The sequence below is a fragment of the Muntiacus reevesi genome, chromosome 5 (genome assembly GCF_963930625.1).
Source record: "Muntiacus reevesi chromosome 5, mMunRee1.1, whole genome shotgun sequence".
NCBI lineage: Eukaryota > Metazoa > Chordata > Mammalia > Artiodactyla > Cervidae > Muntiacus > Muntiacus reevesi.
Window position 1 is genome coordinate 124,694,175 of NC_089253.1, and position 24,696 is coordinate 124,718,870.

At 56.2% G+C, this 24,696-nt stretch overlaps 1 protein-coding gene across 3 annotated transcripts in view; it reads right to left on the reverse strand.

Annotated features, from left to right (window-relative positions):
• Positions 1 to 24,696, reverse strand: part of PPP1R12B (protein phosphatase 1 regulatory subunit 12B) — a 165,737-nt gene that overhangs the window by 75,325 nt on the left and 65,716 nt on the right. For 2 of the 3 annotated variants that reach the window (XM_065936358.1, XM_065936359.1), the window contains exons 9-13: positions 23,139 to 23,254; positions 20,558 to 20,758; positions 19,635 to 19,717; positions 18,687 to 18,812; positions 13,275 to 13,454 (exon numbers count right to left, since the gene is read on the reverse strand). In XM_065936358.1, the coding sequence (XP_065792430.1) occupies positions 13,275 to 13,454; positions 18,687 to 18,812; positions 19,635 to 19,717; positions 20,558 to 20,758; positions 23,139 to 23,254 (706 nt within the window). Of the gene's footprint in view, positions 1 to 13,274; positions 13,455 to 18,183; positions 18,225 to 18,686; positions 18,813 to 19,634; positions 19,718 to 20,557; positions 20,759 to 23,138; positions 23,255 to 24,696 lie in introns of those variants that run through there. The other variant, XM_065936360.1, reaches the window with a different exon arrangement.

The following is a 24,696-nucleotide window of genomic DNA, read 5'->3' on the forward strand; positions in this document are numbered from 1 at the left end:
TTAAATATGTAATAAGAACATTTTAAAAAGGAACATGGCACAGCTTTATCTCCAAGTAAGGGAAACTTAAAGATGTCAGCAGAGGTATTGCGGAATGGTGAGACTGATTAACTCTTCAGTTCAGTTCAGTTCAGTCACTCAGTTGTGTCCAACTCTGCGACCCCGTGGACTGCAGCATGCCAGGCTTCCCTATCCACCATCAACTCCCGGAGCTTACTCAAACCCATGTCCATTGAGTTGGTGATGCCATCCAACCATCTCACCCTCTATCGTCCCCTTCTCCTCCCACCATCAATCTTTCCAAACATCAGGGTCTTTTCAAATGAGTCAGTTCTTCGCATCAGGTGGCCAAAGGACTGGAGTTTCAACTTCAGCATCATTTTCATTAGGATAGACTGGTTGGATCTCCTTGCAGTCCAAGGGACTCTCAAGAGTCTTCTCCAACACCACAGTTCAAAAGCATCAGTTTTTTGGCACTCAGCTTTCTTTATGGTCCAGCTCTCACATCCATACATGACCACTGGAAAAACCATAGCCTTGACCAGATGGACCTTTGTTGGCTTTTTAATATGCTGTCTAGGTTGGTCATAACTTTTCTTCCAAGGAGCAAGTGTCTTTTAATTTCATGGCTGCAGTCACCATCTGCAGTGATTTTGGAGCCCCCAAAATAAAGTCTGTTACTGTTTCCATTGTCTTCCCATCTATTTGCCATGAAGTGATGGGAGCAGATGCCATGATCTTAGTTTTCTGAACGTTGAGTTTAAGCCAACTTTTTCCCCCTCCTCTTTCATCAAGAGGCTCTTTAGTTCTTCTTTGCTTTCTGCCATATGGGTGGTGTCATCCACATATCTGAGGTTATTTCTACTTTCTACTTAAAATATGCAGATTGCAGAAAATTTAGTAAACTTCAAGAGCTTGAAAATTTTAAAGACATTTAACTTAAAAGTAATAATACTCAAAGAACTACTTCAAACAGTGAGATATACATGAAAGGGATGTATTTGTGTCTATACTTAAAAAAACTTCATTGGATACAAAGTTAATATACAAATTAATGTTGCATTCCTATACATTAACTAAATATCAGAAAGAAAAATTAACAAACAGTTCCATTTACCGTCACATCAAAAAGAATAAAATACCCAGGAATAAACCTACCTATGAAGGCAGAAGACCTGCACTCAGAAAATTGCAACATGCTGATGAAAGAACCTGAGGATGACACAGATGGACAGACACACCATGCTCCTGGACTGGAAGAAATTAATATTATCAAAATGACTATACTCCCAATCGCAGTCTGCAGATTCAGGGCAATCCCTATGAAATTACCAAGGACATTTCCCACAAATTAGAACAAAATCTTTTCAAACTTGTATGGACACACAGAAGAGCACAAGCAGCCGGAGCCGGCCCGAGAAGAACGGAGGAGGAGACGTCGCAGCCCGGCCTCAGACGGCACACACAACACAACAGGCAGTCCTCACAGCGCGCACGGGCGCCAGACAGACAGAGCGGCCGCGGGGAGAGGACAGACAGCCCCGCACAAGCGCAGGGTCGGTTCACCTTTGACAGAGGAGGCAGGCATACACAACGGAGCAAAGACAGTCTCTTTAACGGGTGGCGCTAGGCAAACTGGAGAGCCACATGTAAAAAAAACGAGACTAGAATACTAACACCATATACAAAAATAAACTCAAAATAAATGAAAGATTTAAATGTAAGACCAGATACTATAAAGCTCTTAGAGGAAAATACAGGCAGAACGCTTCTGGCCATAAGTCACAGTGATAGTTTTTTGAATCTGCCTCCTAGAGTAATGCTTCCCTGAGAGCTCAGTAGGTAAAGAAGCCGCCTGTGATGCAGGAGACCCCAGCTTGATTCTTGGGTCATGAAGGTGAGTTGGAGAAGGGATAGGCTACCCACTCCAGTATTCTTGGGCTTCCCTTGTGGCTCAGCTGGTAAAGAATCCGCCTGCAATGCGGGAGACCTGGGTTGGGAATATCCCCTGGAGAAGGGAAGGGCTACCCACTCTAGTATTCTGGAAGACATGATGGTTTTCATCTGATTGTTCCAAGTAGACTCACGCCCCAGGCTGGGGCGCTCCTCCAACTTTGCAGCTTGCTCAAACTTTTAGGGATTTCTGGATGCTCCTGAGGCTCAGGCTGAGAGGGAAGTACTAGACCCAAATCAGTTACCTTCAGAGAAAAGTAAATGTAACACATATCGACCGCCTCCCTGAACAACCAGCCTGCATCTCAGATGACGGCAGCTCCCTGAAGACTCAGGGGCACTGTTCAAATGTCAGCTTTCCTGACATGTAATCTACATGAGGTAAGCGTGCCCTGAGGAGCACACAGCACCTGGGCAGGCAGCTCGGCCCAGGGACGTGAGGGAGCAGCCCTGCCGTCCCCAGCGTGCCTGGGGTGCCCCTTCTCCGCGAGCTTCTTCAGGGAGGAACCGAGGCCCCCCAGGGCCCCCGAGCTGTTCCTATGCTTTGTTACAGGTCAGCAAAAGCACACAGGAATCGTGAGTCACATTCTATTTCCCCCATTTTAAGGTTAGAAGACTAGGGCTTCTTCAGAGGAAACAAAACAAAAGTTAGGCTACTTTACTACCCAGGGTGAACGAAGAGCCTGAGGAAAAGTGTCTGAAGAAGAACCAGAAACGACTCGTCCAGGTAACCGCCGTCAGCCACCCGCAGCTCTTTGGTTCTTGTTCAAACAGAAGCAGGTGTACCCCAGGCTCTGGAGCACCCCGAGGGCTCCCTGTGCCCGCCTAAGACGCCGCCGCAGGTGGCTTCCAGGAGCCCTGCTTCCCCTTCGGTTTCAGACAGGACAGAGAGTTTTCAGTCGACTTTATTCTCAGGAGTGGTTTCTCCCAGAACAGATGTTCATTTCCTTCAAACTCAGAACGTGCGGAGCACCGAGGCCTTGCACCCACACTGCCAGCCCATGGAGCCCAGGGCCCAGTGGAGACTGCCAGCTCGCTGCCCTGCGGGGATCAGAGCCGGGGGCGGTGACATCCCAAAGGCCTGGCTCTGAGTGCTGGCTTTGCCATCAACCGCTCTGTGACTGCGGGCAGGACTACAATCCGCCTTGACTTTCCTACATGTACTAAAAAATACACTATTCATCTCGCAAGGACACGAAGGCTGAATGCATCTGGGGTCCTGGCGGACAGTAGGTTCACAAACATGAGTCCCCTCACCTGCCTAGGCCTTTCACGTCTGAAGCCAGCTTGCACCCCTCAGTTCAGGACCTCTCTAACCGCCCACCCTACACAACTCGCCTTCCTCTCTGAGCGCCTAATACAGTCTGCCCCCTCACGGCTTCCGAGGCGGGCACCTGGCGTCTCTGGTCTCGGGGCACGAAGCAGGCAGGGCTCTCGCTTTAGATCCACGGCTCCTGGCACAGCAGTGAGCGTGTGGCCGACAAGACAGCCGCCTCTGGACTCCACGCGGATCGGAGCTAAGTCAAAAGGCAACCTTGAGGTGCAGGGCCCGGTCACCCTCCCCCCTGCCTGCCGCTCTCACGAGGAGGAACGCCCAGCCGCCTGGACACCCTGGGAAGGAACGGGCCGGAACACAGAGCAGGGGCTCGGGAGGCCGCCGTCCGGGACGCAGCCACCATGCGTGCCTCTGCCGCCCCCCTCTGGACACGGGGGTCACTGCACAGCGGCGGCAGCTGGACCAGCCTGAGCACCGGGCCACATGAGGGGAGGACGCAGACCTCGGCCGGGCCTGGGGGAACAGAGCCAGCAGCAGGGCTGACGCCGGGAGCTCTCACAGTACAAACAGGACTTGCTGCAGCAGAGAAGGGGACGGCAGCCATCCCAGAACCAAGGGTCGGCGTGGACGTCACACACGCTCGGGGACATCTGGGCTTGCTACTTGGAACGTATAGTGGGGCGACCGCCAGAGACATGTGGGGCAAGGGGACGGGAGGAGCGGGGAGGGAAGAGTCCGGCTCTGGGAGGCGGAGCCAGAAGGTCCCACGAGCTCCACGGGCCGAACCGACGACCCAGCAGCAGACTCTGCTGCACAGCCTGACCCAGCACCTTCTGAAGTCTGCCTGGAATCTGGTCCTCTGCGCACCCAAGACCATGAGGGGGCGACCCCCGCACACGGGAAAATGTTCACCGCCGTTAAGGTTCAACCTGACTGTCCAGTTTGCAGCAGGCGAAGAGCTTCTACCCGGAGCACAGCGCATCAGTCTCTTCACTCTATGATTTCCTGTTCAAAGGCCAATCAAGTGGCGCCCTGTACCTTCACACCCACACCAGCTTCTCTAACTCAGCTAAGTATCTGACATGTTTCATTTACTTACAATATATAGTATGTAATGCTTAAGATCGGAGAAGGCAATGGCAACCCACTCCAGTGTTCTTGCCTGGAGAATCCCAGGGACGGGGGAGCCTGGTGGGCTGCCGTCTATGGGGTCACACAGAGTCGGACACGACTGAAGCGACTCACCAGCAGCAGTGCTTAAGATAAGAGAACGTAACAACACAACCGCCGCCTGTGCACGGCTATCCCACCTGAGTGTAACGTCACGGATGCTGACCTCAGAAGGACAGGCTCCGTGCCATTTCCCCAAACTCCCATCTGCCCTCTGCCACCCTGACCTCCACGACCAGACCCCGAGTCAGCGCACACGTTTGCATTCACTGGGGACGGGAAGAAACACCAGCAAAGCTCCACGCTGCATCCTGTCCTCACCACTTCCAGCCCCAATCACGGCACCCGAGCAGCGTGCACACCCGCCCGCCTCCCGAAGAACCGGACGGGAGGGCAGACAGCGGAAAGGGCTCCGGCTGTCAGGGTCTCCAGGAGACTCACCCGCCGCTCCCACCCTCAGGCCCCGCATTTGCGGGGCCCAGAGTGGCACGCCAGCCGGCCGCAAACCCAGAGCAGCAAGATCCACTTCCCGTGCCTCCCACCGCCGTAAATCCAGGGGCGGCAAGGACTCTGCTGCCAGGGCAAGTCACGGAGGGGAGAGGCCGGGCACCCAGACACACCGCCACACACCTGAGCCAGCAGCGGCCTTCCCAGAGCCTGTTTTTCCACAGACAGGCGGCCGCCCCTCTGCGGCCCTCCCCAGGTAAACACTCGAGCTTGTTTCGTGAGGTTGTTGCAAGCAACCATTCTCCTAACAGGCGAAAATCACCTGGTATGGTGGGGGCAGCTCGAGTGAGAGCCCAGCATTTTGGTCCCTCCCACCGGGCACCGGCACTCACAGCTCTGAAAAAAGAACCACCTTATCAGGAGGAGATTAGCTGTAAACTCAGGGCTGATAAGGGCTTGGTGCTGAGGGTGCCCGTGACCGGCCCTGGCGCTGCGGGGCTGGGAGCGGGGGCAGCGGCCCGGGCCCCCTGTGGGACGTGCACGTCCTGCGGGGAAGGGGCGCTCTGGGAGCCCCGCTCCTCAACTGCCAAGTGGTGTGCTGGGCGACCCCGTGACGAGCGCCGCTGTCTCTGGACCTGATGAGTGCATGTCTCAGGGGCCGCGTTCAGCCAGAGAAAGCAGCCTTTCCACTCCAGGCCCCGCGGCCTCACTGCGGCAGCCCTCGGCAGGCACTGCCCGGGCCTGTCTTTCCGAAGCTGCTGAGGGGGCTGGACGCTCCGTGCTGTTCAGACAGCTTCCCGGAGCCAGGGTGCGTCACATCTCACTTAGGTGCACCGCTAAGTGCGTAATACACGGCTCTCTGCGTATTAGAAGTTACGCGATTACCACCATGATCAGTTTCAAAGCATCGTGATCACCCCCAGAAGAAACCCTACACACGTTAGCAGTTACTTGGTGCTCTCAAACCCAGACCAGCTGCGTCTCCCCCGGCTGATCGGATCTAGGCTGGCGTCGACGGCAGGACCCTTCACCGAGGGGGACAGGCGGGGACGTCGCGCCTGCTCCCCATCAGCTGTAAACATCCCTCCACAGTCACCAAGGGGCGTCTGCAGACCCGGACACTGCGTGCCCGCGCGGCGCGGGGCACGTGGCCCACGGAGGTGCCCGAGTGCCCGGGACCACACTCGGGCAGGGGCAGGGACCACGGCGGCAACAATGGGGAGGCTGACGTCGGGGCTCGGGACACACAAAAGACGCCCCAGAACCAGCGACACACGACGCTGCACGGCAAGGCGTGTGCTCGGGGCCCCAACGGCGCAAACGCCTTCCTAACACGGCCAGAAACAAGTCAAGCAAGGATGGTCTTAACCTCTGATAAGTCAGCGTGGTAACTCACCACACAAGCAACCCAGAAACCCGCAGTGCGGCCAGAGACGGGAACGGACCGACCGCTCCCCAGCCTCTCAGGCAAAAGAAACTCATTTCAGAACAAAGCTCAGAGGCTGGGGGAGCTGGGAACCCCTTTCCAGAGGACCTCCTCGAGTTGACCACTGCCTTGTCCTCAGCATGGAGACTGGGAGATGAGTCAAACAGCTTTAAAAAACCATGACTCAGAGTTTAATTACTTGGTTTAAATTTCTCACATTCCAAAGACAATGCCAAATTAATCTGCTGACAGCTTCACTCAGCAGAGTAACTGCCCAGCTTACTAAGACCCCGAGGAATTCAGGAAGGTCGACCCATGTGGCGTACATGACTCGGCTGTAAACATACCACACAAAGCAAGTGTGTGGGAGCTATTTGGGAAAGACAAATAATTTCAGTTTGTGTAGAGAGAAACCATTTTGGTCATTTCTATTAGAAAAGCAAAGGGAGCCAAGAAAAAAAAAATATGTAAAATTCAGGGCTGGGGATCACGGGAGGGGGAAAGCTGGAGGAGACGCCGACCAAGAGGACCAAAGGCGGGCACTCTAAGATTAGCGCAGGGGTGTTTACAGCGTTGCTAAGGAAAACCCGAGGCCGCGGGACGTGCCACGGCTGCTCTCACCACATGCCCGCCCCACTGCGCCTCCGGCCCAGCCGACCCTACACAGCCGCACGGCCCTGGGGACCTTCAGGCCTAGCAGCAGCCCCGGAACGGGGTGCAGGGCCTGGAGGGCCGTGAGGCGGAGACGGCTGTGCTCCCGCTACAGGTGGAGATGGGACTGGCCCCGGGACCGAAACTTTTTTTTTTTAGTCCAAAATAAGAAATGGTTAGTAATTTCAATGGGGAGGAAAAACAGGCTTGGGATACAGCCCCCACTGCCCGACCTGAGGCTCTTGGGCGTCGGCATCTCCACCTGCACCCTGGCGCCATAACCCACCTTCTTTGGGTAAGAGGGACGTGCGAGGCACAGGGGTGCTTTTCAGGGAAAAAAAAAAAAGAAAGAAAAGAAACTTTGTAAACCCAAGACTGTGCCCTTCTCAAAGGTAAAAACTTGCAGAGGTCCCACCCTGAGCCCATGCAGCAAATGCTAAGAACCACTTAACTATCACGCCTGCTCCTCAAGGACTGCGCCATCTTCACAGACACACACCCTCACAGACACCTGTCCACAGGCTCACCGGCCCTCCACCACCATTACAACAAGAACATTCCATCACTCTACAACTCTGGAAAATACAGTGAAAAATAAGCTATCCATCATCCCTGAGACGAGCCTGGGGCTAACCTTTCCCGTGTCGATGACAACCGGAGTCGCAGTGCGTCCCCTGGGCCAGCCCCTGCATTGAGGCGCCCGTGGCCCTGTCTGCAGCTCTGTAGGCTGAGTGCAGGGCCCCGTGGGGACGGCTGCGGCTGCACCCACAGAGCCACGGAGGCAGCTCAGAACGGGAGAGGCAGTGTGCCGGGCACGGGACCCAGCCCAGATCACAGGCTGCAGCGACTCTGCTTCCCGAGACAACGTCCCCCGGGTCAGGACCTCCTGTGACCGGTCTGAAGGCGCATTTACCCGACGCCGGCTGTCTCCAACCGGACCTGTAAACACAGGCCCCAGGCCTCCGCGTCCCAGCAGGAGCCAGAAAACCGCCGCGAGGACCCGATCTCAGAGAAAGCCGCGTCAGGACGAGAACGAGCACCCAGCATGCTTTCTCAAAAGGAAAATTCAGTTGTTTGCAAAACATGTGATTTATTTCTTTCAGCCTGCGTTTGTCTGAAGGAGAAATTGAATGGCTTTAATTCTGTAAAGGCTTAAGTGGCATGTTTTATTTGATCAAGTCGTTTCCCAGCTGAACACACTCCAGCCCACGGCCCTGAGAGCAGCAGCTCAGGTTTCTCAGCACAGACACAGGTCACCACCAGCTCCTGCCCGCCTCTGGGGCGCCAGCTTCCCAATCATTCCCAGCGGAAGACCACTGGGGTTCCCGAAAAACACAAGGATTTGGCAGACACGGAACGTGGGGAAGGCTGCAGATGCTCACCCTCCCTGCCCTGAGGCTGGCGAGGAAGCCTGTTCACCCTGTCTGACCGCAGCTGGACAAGCTCACTTAGCCACAGAACACTACTACTTCTTCATCTAGACCTGCTTCACAGAAGACACCTGGGGGCCGCTGCACGGCCTCTCCTCCCCCAGCGTCAGGCTCAGAGAGCCTGTTCCTTGAGCGTCTCGTGTTCCCTCTAAATCACCACCCACCCCCCACAACTGAGCCTTCAAACCCGAAGCCGGGCCCCTCCTTGGGCAGCTCCCCTGCACCTCCGATCCGCACTGTGCGGCTGGCCTGTCCACACGCCTGGCCTCAGACCCGCGGCTCCTGGGTGGCCTGCTGGCCTCCCCAGGGACACGTGGGCCAGCCCTCCTGGGACCGCGCCTCCCGACACCTCTCCCGGGTGCACGGCAGCCTCTCCGCGAGGCTGCAGCACACTCACGCAGCGCCATCGGACACACGAGCGTGCAGCAGACCCTCCTGTCTCAAGAAGCGCCCCCGACCCCCTCACCAGACTGCTCTGCCTATAGACCTGCCTTCAGTACAACTGGTCACTGCCAGTTACTCTGTGAGTAAAATTCACACTTTATGGCTAGACAAGAACGACTGAGACATGAGACAACTGTCTCTGCCCTCTGCCCCCTCCCCACCGTGCGGTGTGTCTGCCGTTCACACAGACCTCTGTCGGCAGAAACGCCTGCTCAACCACACGCAGCAGCAGCCCCAGCCGCGACGAGACGGCCCCTCAGAGCGAGCCTTCCTTCTGGACGGGGCCGTGAGGACGAGCAGACCCGGGTCGTGCCAACCGTCAGCACGACATGGTGTGTGGGCACGCGGCCTGGTGCCCCAAACCTCGCTGAGCTGCTGTGCCAGGACCTCCAACGGGAAGAACCACCCTCGGAGCTTCCCGAGATGGTCTTCCAGGTCACACTCCTCCAGTCTGGCTCCAATAAAATCCTGCGGACTGACTGTGTCGATGTGACCAGTCGAAGCACAGTCTGCATTTTCTGCCGGAGCTTGCAGACCTGGACCCCGCGCGGCAAGCGCGCCCTTGCGGGACTCACCTGCCGCAGCGCTCGCAGCGCTCCCTGCAACGGCGTCTGTGGAGGGGACCGCGGCACAGAAATGCCTCAGACCCCAGGCTGGACACGTGCTCCTTTTCAAGGCAGTTTCAAACACGTTTGTGCCATGCTGGCCCCCAGACTTCCAGAGTACACACCTGGTTTCTACGTTAGACTCTTGGCTTGGGATTTCCAAACTGCATGCGTAGTAAAAATAGCCCAAAGGAGATTTTTCTGATGATAAAGACTACTGTAAGCACAGGGAACTACATTCAGTTCTTGTAATATCCTATAAAGGAGAAGAATCTGAAGAAGAAAATAACATAAACATACGTATTCTTCAAAATCCTGAGAAAAAAACTTAAAAACATTTTTCCATCCATGCCCAGACCCTTGCCCCTTTTCTGGAGCAGGGGCCGGGACCCGGGCAGCCCAGATGGGCTCCTGCTGAAAGGCCTAAGTCCACTCAGGGCCACAGCCCAGCATCCTGCGTCCACACTGGGCGCAAAATCCACGACTCCAGACCCCAGGCTGCCCCGGGTCCCGCAGACCATCCTGGCTTTTGGGGCCTCCTCACACCTGCCCCCTGGGAGCTTCCGTTCCTTCTCCCTGCTCAGCTGCACTCTGCTATGCTGACCAGGGGAGCAGGGTCCTTGTGGGCCCACCTGCCGCGCTGCTGGAGCTGCCCCAAGGGGGCTCCTTGTCCCCTGCCCCCACGGCCACCCCGCCGAGGGCCCCGACGGGTCAGCTCACCTCCTCCCCATCATCCCTCCCTGTCCACTCCACACGCAACATTGCAACCAGAGCTCAAAAGGCAGAGTTTTAAAAAATATGAGTCAGACCAAGTTATTACTATTTTTTCTTTTGGCTAAAATCTTCTATGGACAGATGACCAAGAAATTCTACGCTAAGGTATACACCCAAGAGAAATGAAAACATATATGCAGACATATATGAAGAGAAATGAAAACATATATGCACACAGAAACTTATACCTGAATGTTTCTAACAGCCAAGAGGCAGGAGCAATCCAGATGTCCAGCAACTCACGAATGCCAAACACAATGCGGGAGAGCCGTGCAACGGACAGTGCTCACCCGCAGAAAGAAGACAGCCTGACACACGCCGCAGCACGGAGAGCCTTGGAGACACCAGGCCGGGGGAAGCAGCCAGTCACAGCAGACCACGCGCGGACGGCACTTCGGGGCGACACTTCCAGATAGGGATCCCCAGAGAGACCGCAGGACGGGGAGCGTGGAGACCCGGGGCTGAGGGCCAGGGCCGGGCTCCTCTCAAGGAGATGAAAAGCTCTGGCATGGACGGGTGACTCGCACCCCTGTAAGGTGTTCCGGACACCCTTCCCGAGGCCAATGACGGCTCTGAGCGTAAGACCGCACTCCTCGCCAGCTGTGGCGGCCGCCCCTTGCAGCCCCTGCCTGCCCTGGGGCCTCAGCCCGGACCACCCGCGCCCTCACCCTCCACATAGCAGTCTCCTCCAGGGTCTCTGGAGCACGGGGCGCCTCGCACACGGCCCCTCTGCAGGGCCTGCACGGCACGCGCTGCCTGGAGTGTGCACCCCCTCCCCGCAGCTCTCAACAGGGCGGGCCTCGCACTCCTGGCCTGACTTTCTCTGACCCTCAGACATCCTCTGTAAGGCCTGTCGTCACATCTCAGAGTATGTGTAAGACACTGCTCCTTGGTGAAATGCACCCGCATTCTACACGGCATGTGTACACAGCTGTTCCTCGGTAAATATTTGTGGGCTGCATTAAACTTCTGAAACAAGCTCACAGTCTGTAGCAGGTTACTGCTCAGAGGGTATAAACCCCCGGCAGACAGTCACCATGCCCCCTGCTCTCCCTGCGGCCCCCGAGTGCTAGCGGTTCAGCCTGCATCGCCTGGTTGAGCCGTCCTTCAGGGGCCGTGCTCCCAACGGTGGATTTAACCCATTTCACTTGTCTCCACTCAGGAGCAGTTTTCAAAGGGAGTTTCTTTTCAGTAAATGAAAGATTACTTTTGAATTTACTTTCTGGATGAAACTAACAGTATCTAAATTACATCTGAACTATGAAATACATAAACATTAAATACTGAAGATTTATTAAAAATTTCCTGGCTGGAAGCCCATTATAAGATGACAACTGTTGGCTCTGCAATCTGTTAGCCCAGAAAATAGAATCTCTTCAAGTTTTATGTAAATAAATTAAAAAAGGAAGGAAAGGAAGAAGAAAAGCACTTTTTCAACTTACTTTCCTTCCATTTCATCTCGAAAGACATGTCTTTGAGCTGTCTTTACAATGAGCAAGTATTTAAAACGCTTAACTCACTGTATCTTGTAGATGAAGACGCTCTGACATGCTACACATATACACACATTCACAAATACAACACTCCTCCTTTTGGATATTCAAAACAAAATGAAGTCAAACTGGAATCTAAATTTTGTAAGATTTCACTTCTTTTTATAGTCTTAAAAAAAGGGATAATTATGGCTCCAGTCTTCAATTCCCAAATGGAATGCATTCTATTTTTCACCACCTCTTCAAATGGGAGAAAATGGCCTGTCCTTTTCAGTCATATCTTCCAAGGTCTCTCAGGCCCGATGCTTAGTTCAGTCCAGTTGCTCAGTCGTGTCTGACTCTTTGCGACCCCATGGACTGCAGCACACCAGGCCTCCCTGTCCATCACCAACTCCCGGAGCTTACTCAAGCCCAGGTCCATCGAGTCGGTGATGCCATCCAACCATCTCATCCTCTGTCGTCCCCTTCTGCTCCCACCTCCAATCTTTCCCAGCATCAGGGTCTTTTCTAAGAGTTAGTTCTTCATATCAGGTGGCCAAACTATTGGAGTTTCAGCTCCAGCATCAGTCCTTCCAATGAACACCCAGGACTTATCTCCTTCGGGATGGACTGGTTGGATCTCCTTGCAGTCCAAGGGACTCTCAAGAGTCTTCTCCAACACCACAGTTCAAAAGCATCAATTCTTCGGCACTCAGCTTTCTTCACAGTCCAACTCTCACATCCATACGTGACCACTGGGAAAACCATACCTTTGACTGGACGGACCTTTGTTGGCAAAGTAATGTCTCTGCTTTTTAATATGCTGTCTACGTTTGTCATTAACTTTTCTTCCAAGGAGTAAGCATCTTTTAATTTCAAGGCTTCAGTGACCATCTGCAGTGATTTTGGAGCCCAGAAAAATAAAGTCTGCCACTGTTTTCATTGTTTTCCCATCTATTTGCCATGAAGTGATGGGACCAAATGCCATGATCTTTTTCAGCCAGCTTTTTCACTCTCCTCTTTCACTTTCATCAGAGGCTCTCTAGTTCTTCTTTGCTTTCCCCCCTAAGTGTGGAGTCAGTTCTCTCAGCTCCTCTCTGAAGTCTGAGGTCAGCTCTTGGCTGCTCCCTCCACCCCTCCAGTGAGTCCACAGAACAGCCAGCCACTGACCCCCGTCCGTTCGTCATGCACTGCCCACTGCCTTTTCTGACATTCTTCTCAAATTAATCCCCACTGTACATCGAGCTCTGCTTCTCAGAGCGTTTTATCACATCCCTGCTCTCTGCTGCCAGAGGTCAGCACGGACCACCCAGTGCAGAAGCAAGACCCTCCGCCATGCTCAGGTGCTCCAGCACCAAGGGGAAACAGGGTCTGCGAGGGGCCTCTCTTTCTCATAAGACGAAGAGAAAGAAGAAACGCCTCTATCCATGACAGAAGAAATACATATGTTAAATAATCAGAAATAATTAAAATCTCCACCGAAAGTCTCCGAGAGGCAAAGTACAAACCCAAGCCATAAGAGAAAGGTCCATTTCCAAGAAGTCTCTGAGCCGGGGACTCACTCGGGCCACCCACCCTGCACCTCCCACCTCAGAGCGGCGCCCACAGGGAGCGGGGGTCACACACCTCCTCTTCTCCCTGGCGTCCACAGAGGGCTCGGGGCCAGGGGCGCAGAGCACAGCGTCGGCTGGAACCCCATTGGCAGTGCTGGGCGGGGCGCGGTTTGTGATCACACAGAGCGGGCTGCTGCAGGTGATGCCGTCAGCTCTCTCCGCCGTGGAGTCGGCCTGGGACCTGTAAGGGGTCCTAAAATCAAGAAGGACAGAGCAGAAAGGGAACGGTCAGCATATACACACACACACAGAGATAACACCGCCCTGGGACCTGTGAGGGGCCCTGAAGTCAGGAAGGAGACAGCAGAAAGGGAACAGTCAGCGTGCACGCGCACACACACCCACCCACACCCACACACACAGCACCGCCCTGGCAGAGGCAGAGCCTTGAGGTGGGCTCGCCCAGAGAATTTTCTCACTCAGAATTTGTCTATGGTTGGTCTGTTTTCTTAATTATGAGCTCTTAAATCTTACAACAATGATTACACTTTCAATCTGACATCTTCTACCTAAGGAGTTATGTTTCAGGAAAAAGGAAAAAATTTTTTATTTGAGATACAAAAAGATATTTCATTTGCTTCGCTACAGCACAGGCAGTGACACACGGGCGCTGTGAACGCCCCCTGCTTGCCACACTCACACACACCCCGCGACGCTGAGGTCACTCACACGCCCTCAGCCCCAGGCAGGCAGCCCCGAGGGGCCGCGGCCGACCCCAGACCCGACGACCGTCTTCCCAGATCGCCCAGACGCGCTCGGGAGCACCCTGCCACCTCACCTAGCAGAGCGACCGCTCTCTCCACAGAGCCAGCGCCTGGCTGTCCACACCCACAGCTGCAGACAGGAGAGACCCGACGGGACTAGGAGGATCCTACGTGCAGCCCTGAGACAGACTTCCCCTGGCAGGCTGTGCAACTACACTCATTTACATGAAAACAAGATCTTTGTTTCTTAACAAAGACTGAGAGCAGCCACTGGCTCTGCACCCAAAAAGCCATCGTTTGTGATGTCACAGCTTGTTGCTGGGGTAACAGAGACCCAAAATTGATGCTCACAGAGATGGGGAAGCAAGGGAAGTAATAAACGCTAAAAATCTGCCTTTTTCACCTACTTACAACCACCATAAATGCTTATGAGTAGCTCATTTTCAAATAATCACATTATAATAAGCTTGAAAGAATGATCAGATCATAAAACTATCAATACAGTACCTAGATGCAAGGATAAAAATAGAACAGTTCTGAACTGGTATCTAAAAAACACAAGCAACTTCTCCAGAATAGCAGCTCAGGAAAAACGTGAGACTTCACATTTTTTTTTTTTAAATGAAGGCAAATAATTCCTCAGACTTACAAGATGTGTAAGAGTCTAGGAAGCACTAATAAAATTAACCAGAAAAAAAGGTATAAAAAATTTACAATCATCAACAACCTCTCAAGAAGTTCTTCTTCGTTAATCACACGCTTTGGTCGCTGCAATTTCTCACGCCGGAGAAATGCCAAGGCTGTCGTTAAATCACAGAACACGACTTTTACTATTCTGAAGTGCATAATTTTACAGACTGTTGGGAAAAGCTCTGGGGCGGGAACGAGAGGCTTTGGAACCACCTGGGGCCAAGCTTAACCTCTCTGATCTCTCGCCCTCTAAGACAGGGATGGTGATCCCTAGAAGTGCAAGGTCTTATGAGATTAAATAAAACATAGCCTGTGGAACACTTAGTATAGTGCCCAGAAAAAAAGATAAATTCAGCGGAAACTAAAGAAGTGAAAAGAGAAGAGCCCCTGCACACACAGATCTAGGCTCCAACCCGCCTCCCTTCCTTCCAGCCCGAGACCGCGGCCAGATCAATGCGCTCTTGGTCTCAGATTCCTCATCTATAAAGCACGGCCGCTGCTCACACACTGGAGGGCTCCTCAGGACCCAACAGGACACACCCACACTCACGTTCCTCAATCCAGGCCCGACAGCTCAGGGCAGCCGTGTGCCCTTTAAGGATCCACACGCCTCAAAGTCTCCCTGGCTGCTGGAGGGAGCCCGCGAGGCAAGAGCAGAAAGCGAGTGCTTGGGGGAAATTCTCGGTCAGAGGCATTCCCTCTTGGCAAACCACCCGCTCTCCTCCTCCTCCCTCGAATGGCCCAGACGCAGCCGTGATGGCGAGGACTCTAGGAGCTACTCTGAACCCTGAGGCAACCCCTGGAAACGGAAGCCACGATCTAACCACTGGGACTCAAGCCGTGTGCCAGCCCTATCTTGTGACCTCCCAACTGAGAGGAAAAATGAAGATTCATCATACCTGAGTCACTATTACCAGATGTACTGTACGTGAGAGTGAACCAAGTCCTGATATAACTGTTCAGCACGAGCCCCATGCCTGGCCCAGGCTAGGGCTCAACACAGAGGCAGCTGCTGCGCCTCCTCCCCAGGCCACGCTCTGAGCTCGCCAGGAGCCTCTCTGCTTCAGCATCGCCACGTGTGGGGACAACATGCCTGTCCCCACGGGCTAGCGCCCTGTGCAAACACGCGGTCACGGGGCCTGGCGAGTGTGCAAGGTCACGCGAGGGCTGTGAGCGCGCCCAGCACCGCGCTGGGAGGAGAGCGTCAGGCGGCCCCAGCAGGGGCCCGGGCAGCCCTGCCCTCGCTGAGGCTTCGTCTCCTGCGCCAGCTGCAGGGACAGAGCAGAGCAGGGCCCTGGCCGCACCCGGGGAAGGGCTCTGACCAGTCACGCCAGCTACAGCCGCAGGGGAAGCTCCGCGCCGCGTCACACGTGGAAGGGCCGGGCGCCAGGAAGACATGACCAGCGGCAAGGCCCCACCCGCAGCCCAAGCGCGTCCGGAGCAGGACCGAGCCTCAGCCCACCGGGGTCTGAACGCCATCCTCCAGAAAGACACACAGAGGAGTCCTACTGAGAATTACAGAAAGCGTAAGTGAAAGATGGGATGTCTGTGACCTCCAACTCACCACAGCAGTCTGACCCTGGGCTCGCAGGCCCGGCTGTAGGGTTACTGAGGCGAAAGCAGTCCTGTTAAGCTGAGGCCTGAACGCCCCTCCGCTGACAGGACAAGCAGCCTCGGGGCGGCACCGCGGGCCTGAGCTCGCCACGCCGCACCTGCGGGCCCGCCGGCCCAGCCGCTTGCCTGCCGTGGTGCGCGGAGTCGGGCGGGAGGCAGGCAGCCGGCTGCCCGGGGAGGGATGACCCCCAGCAAGGAGGGGGCAGCAGGAGTGGGCTGCGACGGGCCGGAAGGTGGGGGCGGAAGGCCACCACGTCCAGCACAGGACGCACTGCAGAACAGCACATGGTCACGCCCTTCAGGACACGTGGCTCAGCGCCCGCCCAGCACCACCTCCCCACCCAGCTGGGCGCTGCAAGCAAGCTGGCCGGAGGAGGGGACGCAACCGCTGGGCGTGGAGGGACCCACCGACCCGCGCTGGGCCTGCAGCCAGCAGGCCTCCGCCCATCACCCCGCAGAGGGGAGGACAGAAGAGGTGCAGCAGGAGGAAGCAGAACGCATGGACGGGGTGGGCCTGAGAGGGCAGACCGGAAACAGCCATTTCATTAGGAAAAACTCCGACCACCTCCAAGACAGAAAGTCATGCGAGCCCAGAGGCCTCCCTGAGACAGAAGCACCGCTGCCAAAGCTTGGAGATGCTCTGGAGCAGTGACTCAGCACGGAGCGCAGAGCAGAGAGGCCAGGGCGCCTCGAGGGGCCAGGGGCCCACGTCTACACAGCAGCCCCCGGCGGGCGGCGGCGCCCAGCTTCTCTGCTCCACCGAGACACGCAACAGCCTCCTCAACTGCTGCAGGCGATCATCTGAGTGAGAATTTATTTAAAAACTTGACTGTAACCGCAAACTGCGCCTGTGACCTGAAACGGTCAGCAAGACTTCCTGGGCAAAAGACGCATCTTACTGGACTGTACGGAAGGAATTTCTGCCTAAAAAATAAGAAGAAAACGGAAAGCTTCTGAAAGCTGGCATAGTCCAAGAATGACAAATACCTACTCGCGCTTTCTGTCTGAAATAGTGCCTGTGTATGATTCTTTCCTTTTGAAAGATCATAAAATAAGATTCGCTCTCTCAGACTCGCTTGTAGAAGGAAGCATGTTCCCGCCCTACAGAGAAGTGGCCCTCGCCCCACCCCAGCTCTTGGCTCACCAAGACTGTGCAGACGACATCTGCCCACCAAACACTGCTCCCTCCATCCGCCCGCTGAGACGCGGGCAGGGAAGCCCCAGCCTACCATGGACAACAGCAGGCCTGAGCAGTGAACACAGCCTCACCTTCCCTAAGGTCTAGGATGTTATTCTCCTTGAGAAGTGTTCTTAGCCTTGGATCCAACCGTAAGGAGCAGTAAAGCATCTATTCAGACTAAGGCCTCACCCCTGAAGACAAACAGGCAACGGCCTCAGTAAAGCCAGAAGCGCGGAGGCTGTAGGACAAGCTTCAAGCTCATCCCCGAGCTGGACAGGCACACTGTCCAAGCTGAGCCTTCTCTCAAGGACACGCCTGCAGCACCGAAGTTTCAAGAGGCAGTGGCTCTCTGATTTCGGAACGGTGCCCACGTTCTGACGTTAACTGGTTGGTAAGATTCTTCCAGTCAAATGAAAATAGTTTTTATCCCAAACACAGTCTGTAGCCAAAGACTGTATCTAGGGTAGCCAACCAATCACCCAAACACCTAATGATGAAGACTGTGGCACGGAGAGGCAGTGGAGGGGTCAAGACAGTGGGAGTGAAGAGAGAATTGAGAAGAAGCCACGAGAGTCGGTCGTCCACGCGAGCAGCAGAGTTTAAGCTGGAATATTAATTGTGTCTTACAGCTTCAGGGCTCTGGCAAAGCTGCGCTGCTCGCTGGCTGGCACGAGGCAAAGAAAGTAACTGCAGAAAGGGGCATACAGATGAGAAAGGGCGGGACACCCGGGTACCTTCTCTGCACCACACTTGCGACTTTCACATCTTGATGGATCTGAGGGCCATTAAAGTCATAAAAAAAAAAAACAACTCAAGTCCCTGAATGAACAGGCTTCAACACAAGACTTTTAAATTAAAAAGTGTCCCCACCTCCCCTGACACCCTCTGGGCCCCTCCCTGCCTCCCCGCTCCCCAGGTGAGACAGGAGATGAGGACGGGGCTTAAGTCCAGTCCCGCTCAGAGGCTGCTGGGAGCCGTGACTGGCTGCAGATTGCAGAGGACTGAAAGGGTGGAGTGTGTGTCAGATCTGTCTGTGGGGAGAAGCTGGAATTAGCGTACTCTAATTCAGTTAGGAAAAGAAATTAATTTTAATTTAAAATTACTTAAAATGCTAATCCCAAGAAATCTAAAAGCAATTTACTTTTTGATTCACTTTTGTGATGCTAATCGGGTGTAAAAAGGCATGCAGGTACTACCCGTCAGTGTCAGTCGACAGCCAGAATGAGGGAGCGGGTACCTTTTCAGGAAGGTCGACACGAAGGTCGAGGGAGCGCCCGTCTGCGGGGTCTCGCTCCCCTTGGCGGCGTCCCTCCAGGGCTGCCGGGGCTGGGAGCCACTGCGCACCAGGTTAGCAGCCGACTCTCTGCGGAGGCGGGACAGACAGGGCGGCACTCAGGCTGCTGCAGGCGTGCCCCGGGGGCGGGCAGGCGGGGGCGCAGCAAAGAAGCGCGCGGGACGCCCTTCAGGGGCCGTCTGCCGACTCAGCAGCCCCCTGTGCAGGCAGAGGATCGGCTCGGCATCTGTCTGCTCGTTCACCCGCTTCAGGGCCAGCCCACCTCACTGTGGACCACGGCCTCGCTTCAGGGTCTGGAGCTTCTGGAAGGAGTGGTGACTTTGCTCCTCATTTAGAAAGGCTGGTGGGTCGGCCCAGGGCAGGTCACTCCAAGCAAGCAGAGCGGGGCTGGGATGGACAGGACGAGCGTCCAGAAGCAGCGGCCCCTCCGCTCACGACAGGGCGCACGCCCAGGAGAGGCTCACCCCCAGCTGGCAGCTCGGGGCCTCTGCCTCCCCAGGCGGGGACTGTGGGCAAGTGCAGGCCGCTCCAGCAGGCCCGGGAGGACCAGGCCTCCGCATCGCCAGCAGGCTGCAGGCAGTGCCCGGGCCGCGGGCGGGGGCGGACCACACCTCGAGGAGCCGGCTCCAGCCCACGGGCGGCTGAGACACGGTGTACACACTTCCCACACTCATCTTAACATTGACGTACAAACTAGAAGCTGCTCGACTCCATTCCGCAGCAAGGTTTTTAGTGCTGCCCACGGGCGGATCGTGTGCCGAGACCCGCGTGGACACAGGGCCCCCTTGCACAAACGCGAGCCCCCTGGCGGGTCGGGGACCCCCGCGCTGGACTGAGGGCCTGAGGGGGTGGGGCTGGGGGTCTCGGACAGGGGGAGGGGCACGACTGTACCTGTTCTCCTTCTCCTCAAGGTCGCTAGTGCTGCCCGGCCTCCGCAGCCCCAGTGAACTCAAGGAGCTTCTGGGTTCTCTCTCCTGCAAAGTCAAAACAAGTGAAGCACAGAGAAGGCCGCCCTGACACCGCAGGGCAGCGAAGCAGGATTTACACACCTGCGTGATTTACTTCCAGACTCAACACCAACTCCAGCTCGAGAAGTATTAACAAGGGCTTATTCCCAGCTCTCCTCCATTAGACACCAACATGTAGGGAGAGAATTCTCTCGGGAAAAGCCGGGGTGATCAGATAAGCGAACAGCAGCAGTCCCACCAAAAGGGGACTCTGAAAAGCCACAGACAAGCTGCGTTCTGGCGTTCTCTGCCTTGAAAGGCAGCCACCCTGGCCCGAGTGTCTCCAGAAACACAGGGCTGAGCATAGGGGCTGCGTTCAGAGGAGACCCGGCCCATCAGACAAGTCGGCAGCATGACCCGTGACACCTGGACCAACTCAGACCAGGAACACGCAGCTCCCGGTAACAGCAGCTGAGGGCTCAGCCCCACGTACACCCGTCAGTCAGGGACGCGGACACGGAAGTTTGTTTTCTAAGTGCTCAGTTGCCCGAGCTTCATTAGGATTGAAAGCCCAACTAAGGCACTCTGCTTCTGAACACCAAGAGAATGAGCCACTGGTGTGGTTCAGAGAACGTCTCAGGCCACCTCCCAGCCCGCGCGTCCTCACTCGCGTTTCTGCCCCAGGGAGGGGGACGCGAAGAATGAACAGAAGGCCGGCCAGGCCGAAAATCATCCCAAGCAAACAGGCACGTGGTGATCCACCTGCCTGCCTCCTTCTAAAGGCTCCGTACTTCCAGAACCAAACTACGGACTGGAAACTATTTCTATGTGTCCCCGAGGCGGAACCGCCACGGAACGCCACCGCACCTTTTCTCTGTTGTCCATCAGGGCGGAGATGCGCGGACTGGAGGCCGAGCGGTGGACAGACGCGCCCCGGTCCCGAAGGGCCTCCCTGGCCCCAGCGGCCTCGCTCAGCATGTTCTGGCTGCCGGTCTTCCTGAGGCCCAGCCTCCATGAACACGGAGACTCGTCCCTGGTCTCTTCCAGCTTGCTGAAGAGGCTGGAGGGCTACGAGGGAAGGGGCACCAGAGGTCAGGTCCCAACGGCTCCTCTCACCCTCGGCTGAGCGGTGAGGGCAACGTGAGGAGCGCAGGGGCCCACAGCAGGCCAGGTGCCACGGCCACCACCCCCCCCGGCAGCCCCCAGCCGCTCCCAGGGCGCCCACCCAACAGAGGACCCACCAGCAGGGCGAGTGCTGACACGGGGCCGGGGGACAGCAGCCCGCCCCTCTGCACGCCGCCACCCTCCCGCCTGTGAACCAGGCTGAGCGCTGACCCTCCTACAACACGTGGACCCGGGGAGACACGGGCGGTGGCCCCGGCCCTGTGATGGGACTGTGAGCTGACTTAAGGCAACACGGACACAGACGCTGCAGGCCTCTCCACCCACATTCTAATTGCTTATGTCAAGGAAACTGCTTATCTGATACAGGCAGCAGTTCTAAGCATTTCAGATTTCAAGGAGAAGCAAAATCAAAAAGAAAAAAATGGTAGAAGTTATAGGGTTGCCAGGTTTTAAATTCTGCCAAGATAACAGCTTTCAAAAATGAATTACCATTTTCATTACCATCATTTCATTAAAAAGTAATGTTAACGTTGGAAAAGAAAGGTTCACGGAAAGCTTACACTGTCCTTAAGCATCTCACTTCAACAAACCACAGAACACATCAGAGACCGGAGTCGGCCCGAAGGCAGGCTGAGGCACGGCCTCCCTGGGACCACCAGCCCCGACCTCCCTGGCCGCGGGGGCCCTGCCGGAGCGCTGCTCTCACTCCAGAACCAGGGAGCTCTGCTGCTGGCAAGCGGGAACACAGCTATCGCAGCAGAAGCCTGCCGGGCTTAGCTCTGCTCCTCCGTGCGCCCCCGCCCCGTGGGCTCTTGAACAGCCACCTGGACTCCCCCAGCACCTTCTGAGCCCAGCAGCACGGTGTGTGTCGGTGGCTTTCCTAATCCAGTCCTTTTCCTCCTCAAGAGCGGGTGATCCAGTCACACACCTCACGATGGAGGACCACGTCCTGCCGGTGTCGCCCGACGGCTCACAGCAGCGCCCAGGAACGCAGAGCGGCTGAGCCTCTGCCTTCCGGTCCCCACGAGGACACCGGAGCCCTGCCCACGAGGCGCCGAGGGGGCCAGCGAGTGAGGGAGTGTCTGCAGAAGCGCCTCAGGCAAAGCACGCGCCGGCTGCCCCGCGGCGAGCCTCAGGCTGAGGAGGCCAGGGAGGCCGCCGGCCTTGAGCCCCTCCGACCTGCGCTCTCCCACCAGCAGCTGCACAGACCTCACTCCCAGAGGGAGAGTGAAGACACGAGAGGGCGTCGCAGGGCCCAGGCTGCGCCCTGGCCGGCTTCCGCCCGGCCCGGCCTTGACCCACGCACCGCAACCTCAGACTCGCACACAAGAGGCCTCGGGCAGCGTTCTCCTGGCCCCAGGCCGCCAGACCCGGGTCCCCTCAACACTCTGTGGCCAAACTGCCTGGCGATGGTTTCTAAGTTTTGTAAACACATTGTGGGGAAGTCATGATGCAGTGCTGGTGTCCACCCCCAGACCCACATCCTGACGCCCTGACACCCACGGTGGCTGCATCTGGAGACCCGGGGGTCGTCTGAGCGCCAGGAAGAGAGCCCTCACCACGGACCGAAGCCGCCAGCAACGCGGTCGCGGACTGCCAGCCCCCAGACGGTGGGACACAGACCTCGACGCGTAAAGCGCCCCGTCTGGGCCCCCCTGCTACACCGTGACGGGAGGCATGCGGAGAGGCAGCACACGAGAGCAATGGAAGACCCGGCCACGACAGGGCCACAAAAGGGATGAACTAAGGCCCTCTGTGGCAACACTGACGGACCTAGAGACGACCCAAGTGAAGTCAGTCAGAGAAAGACAAGTATCACGATACCACTGGTATGTGGAATCGGAAAAAAAGATACACATGCGTCTGTTTACAAAACAGACAGACTCACAGACAGAGATGAACTCATGGTCACCGAAGGAGAGGGGGGCGAGGGGTGAGTGGAGAATCTGGCAGTAACATATATACACCACTGTCCATAAACCGGAGGAGGAAATGGCAGCCCACTCCAGTACTGTTGCCTGGGAAATCCCATGGACAGAGGAGCCTGGCGGGCTGCAGTCCATGGGGGTTGCACAGTCAGACTCAACTTAGCAACTAACCAACAGAAGTATATAAAATAAACCAGGACCTCCTGTGTGACACAGGCACCCTCTACTCAGTATTTTATAATAACCTATAATAGAAAAAAATCTAGAAAAAAGAGATACACATGCGTATGTATAACAATCACTCACGTAAGGAAAAAGGCGCGAATGTGTCTTTAAGGGCTTTACAATTGTCTGTTACCGCAATGGCGCAACATCCGGATCAAGCGCACACTCACTCTCCTGGCTGAAGAGGCAGGGGCGGCGCTCGGCGGGCGTGCGGGGGTCTGCTCCGTGACGCTGCTCCTGCCGTCAGGGCTGGGACGGCTGGGGGTGATGGCGCCCGGCCCGTCATCTGGTGTGAAAGACAGGAGAAGCAACAAGTGCGTTAGGAAACCCTTGCGCATGCCTGTACTGTTCTAACACAAAAGATGTACCCATTATCAAACAGATCACCAGGGTAAGGCTTAGATTCCATCCACGATGAAACCTCCGGCAATCTCTGCCTCTTACAAGAAAACAGGCTCCAGTGAAATTCTGTCTTAACGCCAATTCCCACATGAACAACGGACAACCTTCTCACTATACGTCACACATACAATTCATCAGGAAGTACAGGCGGAATCCACTCAGGGGTTGGGCAGAAAAAGCCAGAGAAAGTGCAAGACAGACCTTGCTTCCTAGGCAATCAGAAAAAGAAGCGATAAGATGCAAAACAATCATGGTGACGACACAAGGTCAAACACATCCAGTGCACAGTGGGTTCAGAGAGGAGCTGCCCCTCCGAGGGCAGGAAGGCGGGGCAGGCAGCGTGGGGGGCCGGGGCGGCGGGACAGGAAGGCGGCAGCCCCTGGGTGGAGAGCGCTCTCAGGGGCTCTCTTGGAGGGCGCTGGGAGACATAAACAGGAGGGCTCCCTCCTGGGGTGCTGACAGGAACCCCGTCTGCGTGTACCCAGGGGCTGCTGTGCCTCCGGTCCCTGGACTCCAAAGGCCCAGCCCCCGGGCCCCCCATTCATAAAACGTCACAGTGTCAGGCCTGGCAGCGAGGCAGTCTTCCTGGGCAGAAATGTTCAGACTGCCCTGAATATTCACAATAACCACAAAAGCTGTCCCAGGGCCTGCCCAGTGAGCCTGTATCCTGGGTGTGCCGCCCACCCCCACAGACTCCAGGCCTGACCCCCGGCCGCCTGTGGCCCCTGGCACAGAAGCAAATGGGACACGAGCAGACGTGTGAGGATCTTGCCCTCTGATCATGGCTGGATCCAGCTGTCACGGGGAGAGCAAGGCTGCGGGCCTGATGGCCCCTCAGGAGAAGGCCCCCCAGCCGCGGGCCAGCTCACCGCAGGCTTGAGTGCGCCTGCACGGATGACAGGGAAGCGCCCGGCAGACGCCCCCCAGGTCTCCCAGCCGCAGCACTGGAGGGCGCACACGGCGGTCCTACTGCCCCCAGGCTCCGGGCTGGCTTGTTATGCAGCAGCGGGTCACTAACACAGCAGAGGCTCACGGCACATCAGAACGAGAAAAGGAAAAACAGAACTGCAAGCCAAACTGCTCACACCTACCTCAGAACATCACTGACACTCCTCATAACCACGTGCGTGTGTAACACACACGGAAACCATCATTTCATGAGGCTCTAACTGTGGTCAGGGCCTGCTCGGCCTGCGCGGGTCCAGGCAGCACCTGGAAGGTTTGGGCAGAAGCCTCCACCGCGGCCCCACCAAGTGAGTGCTGAGCACCTGTCTTGCCCAGGGCCCAGCGCCAGGAAGGTCAGCAGGCCACAGTGCGTCCCCGAGC